The sequence below is a fragment of the Culex pipiens genome, chromosome 2 (genome assembly GCF_016801865.2).
Source record: "Culex pipiens pallens isolate TS chromosome 2, TS_CPP_V2, whole genome shotgun sequence".
In the NCBI taxonomy this organism is placed as follows: domain Eukaryota; kingdom Metazoa; phylum Arthropoda; class Insecta; order Diptera; family Culicidae; genus Culex; species Culex pipiens.
The window spans coordinates 132,013,980-132,016,593 of NC_068938.1; the positions used below are offsets into that span (position 1 = coordinate 132,013,980).

Genomic DNA, 2,614 nt, shown 5'->3' on the forward strand with positions numbered 1-2,614 from the left:
GTGTATACTATAGTTTTCAATTTGGTTTATTCTTGATCAATTTTTAGCATGGCTCTAGAAACGTGTAAGCTATCTGTAACTGTCGAATTATTTGCAAAAAATATTTAGTTTCTTGAACAATATTCTAGAATTCCGGAACGAAGAGAAGAAATTAACACGAAACCAACTGTTGATTACGAGAAATCGGAAGCAAAATCTGGTAAAGTTTATTTTTACTTCTTTTCTAACCTTCCAATAACTCTGAAGCTATCCCCAGCAACAGATGGATCTCATACGAGCCAATGAAGTTCCGTGCAACGGCCCATGCCGGAAGCGGTTCCATCCCGCCACCGTCAACCTGGATCAGACCGTCGCCGATGTGCTGCGAACGTCCAACAGCAAATCGTCCGGTTTGTGGTGGTTCTGTCCCGAGTGTCGCCAGACGGTTGACCTGCCCCTGCACTACGTAACGGATCTTCCCACGGAACTGCTGGTTATGATCTTCCAGCACTTGGACGTAGACTCTCTGCTGGAAGTTCGGTCAACGTGCCACCGTTGGAAGGACATCGTCGATCAGAGCTACTCCTTGCGCAAGGAATTCGTAGTCGCGTTCAAGAGAAAGGTCACAATGGATGAAACATTCCAGCCGGAGAATTTGCTTCCGGCTTCTCGTACGAGATTGAACCAGTCGAAGATAATCTGTGTCGAATCTTGGTGGCCTGCGTTTGGCGCTGCATTGACGGAACTGACATTGTATCATTGTGAAATTGGACTTTCGATTCTTCTGGGAATGCTGCGTGGGGCTCCCAATCTCATCAGCTTGAGTCTGTATGGCATCGAGTACAGTTCCGTAGAGGAAATTGAAGCGAATTTTCGGTTGGAAAAGCTGGAAGTTCTATCCTGCAATCGACTGTTTGATATCTTTAGAAGCATTTTCCCTCGGTTGAGAGTGATGGATTTGGCATTCGACGTAAGTGGTGAGGAGGAAGCTATAGCTTGCCGTTTGTTAAGATCGGTCCAAGGCACGTTGAAAGAGTTGGAATGTAATTTTACGCAATTTATGCTGGAGCAGATTGCCAGTATGGACCAGCTTCAGTTGACAAATATAGCTGATCGTGGAGAAGAAAATATAGCAGTGCAACTAAGCCTGATGCAGCCTTTGGTTAGAGTTCTCAGCATAACTTCTACGAACGAGGTGAGAAAGACTAGTAAATTAAAAATTTCAAATATCTAATGCTCGATTACTTTAAAACAGGTTCTCATGGAAATTGGGCGGAATCTGAAAAACCTGCAGGAAATATCTGTCACCATCGCAGAAGATCAAAGTTATTTTGAGCCTTCGTTTCTGGCCGAAATGCCTGAGCTGACTTCTTTATCTCTCTCAGGCCAAGATAGACGATACTCAAGCTTCAAAGGCTTTCAAAGTGCCAATTTAAGCTACTTGAGGCTTGACGCAATTTATTTCATCGACAGCAGCCTGCGGAACTTTTTGACCAGCTGCCCAAATCTGCAAACGCTGGAAATTTTGGATTGTCAGCTAGCCAGTTGGTCAGACATTTTTGCCGCAAGGTTGCAATCGCTGCGAAGCTTGAGCCTATGGAACAACAGAGTGCGCAATTATGTCATGAAAATCTCCGAAAAGCTGACCACACTGAAGGAACTCGATATATCAGAGTGCCAGATTCTACCAGAGAATCTCGTCAAGTTGATCCTGCAATGCCCTCAGCTAGAAAAACTTACACTCGATTCGATCAAAACCGTCGACGACGAATTTGTCAGCAATTTGGACCAATTTCCGCAACTTAAGGAACTGGATATCGAGTACTGTCCAATAACGGACAAATCGGTGGAATTTATTGTCGAAAATTGTTCACATTTGAACGTGAGCATCAACTGCGAGCAGGTTTCCAGCGTGGCCCAGAAACTGCTGGAACAAGTTACTAGTTTGAGATGAATCCTTGATTTTTTTGCATCGTAAGGTGAACTTGTAACTGTAAAAATGAAATAAGAAAGGAATAAAACCTGTTGCTTTATTCGCCATCAAACCGAATCGACAAGCAAGTCAGGGTTGTGAACATTTGAAATTGTTTGTGAATTGTGATTGATCTCTCACGATCTCTCTCAATCACGCAGAGCAGTTTGAATTTCTCTGAAATTCCTTCCACCATCACTGCATTCAAGTGGTTGCTGTCACCACGCAACACCGCCCAAGCAAGAACAAGAGAAAAAATAAAGAAAATGAAAGAGCATGTAGCTTCGTATCACGCAGCTGTTTGAGTGTCGAGCACGGCATTGGTTCGTTTCAACTTTGTGTGCGTACACTGACGGTCTCTTCGTTAGGACGGTTAGGACCAGTCTTCCCGAAACGCACGCACGCCGTACAAGTATTCAGCTAAGGCAAGCGGCGAGGATGTTGAGCCGCTGTCAGTGCGAGCCACCTCCATAAGCTTGCGGTTGTGAGAGCAGAAAGGAGATCTTGCGAGATATCGTGTAAAATGAGACAGAAGATTCTTTCCGTTCGACCCAGGTTTTCAGTGCAGATGAACTTCAAACACACCAGGCTACCATGTTCGAGTTCTCCCCGCACGGCGCACTCAAGTTTACTATTTAAAAATCACTATTTCTGAAATGAAAA

The 2,614-nt window shown here is 44.3% G+C and overlaps 1 protein-coding gene across 3 annotated transcripts; it reads left to right on the forward strand.

Moving 5' to 3' along the window:
• Nucleotides 1-2,259, forward strand: LOC120425372 (uncharacterized). 3 transcript variants are annotated; one of them, XM_039589893.1, is made up of 4 exons: nucleotides 1-64; nucleotides 129-199; nucleotides 257-1,174; nucleotides 1,235-2,258. In XM_039589893.1, exons 3-4 carry the CDS (start codon nucleotides 263-265, stop codon nucleotides 1,931-1,933), a joined length of 1,611 nt encoding a protein of 536 aa, XP_039445827.1. In that variant the 5' UTR covers nucleotides 1-64; nucleotides 129-199; nucleotides 257-262; the 3' UTR covers nucleotides 1,934-2,258. The 3 variants fall into 3 exon arrangements, with proteins under 3 accessions (XP_039445827.1, XP_039445818.1, XP_039445835.1); XM_039589884.2 differs by having other exon boundaries at nucleotides 62-199; XM_039589901.2 differs by lacking the exon at nucleotides 1-64 and having other exon boundaries at nucleotides 69-199; nucleotides 263-1,174; nucleotides 1,235-2,259.
• The last annotated feature ends 355 nt before the right edge of the window (nucleotides 2,260-2,614 follow it).

Coding starts and splice junctions, on each gene's coding strand:
- LOC120425372 (XM_039589893.1), top strand. CDS start 263: ATGGATCTCATACGAGCCAATGAAGTTCCGTGCAACGGCCCATGCCGG. Junction 1,175..1,234: donor GCATAACTTCTACGAACGAG/GTGAGAAAGACT, acceptor ACTTTAAAACAG/GTTCTCATGGAAATTGGGCG.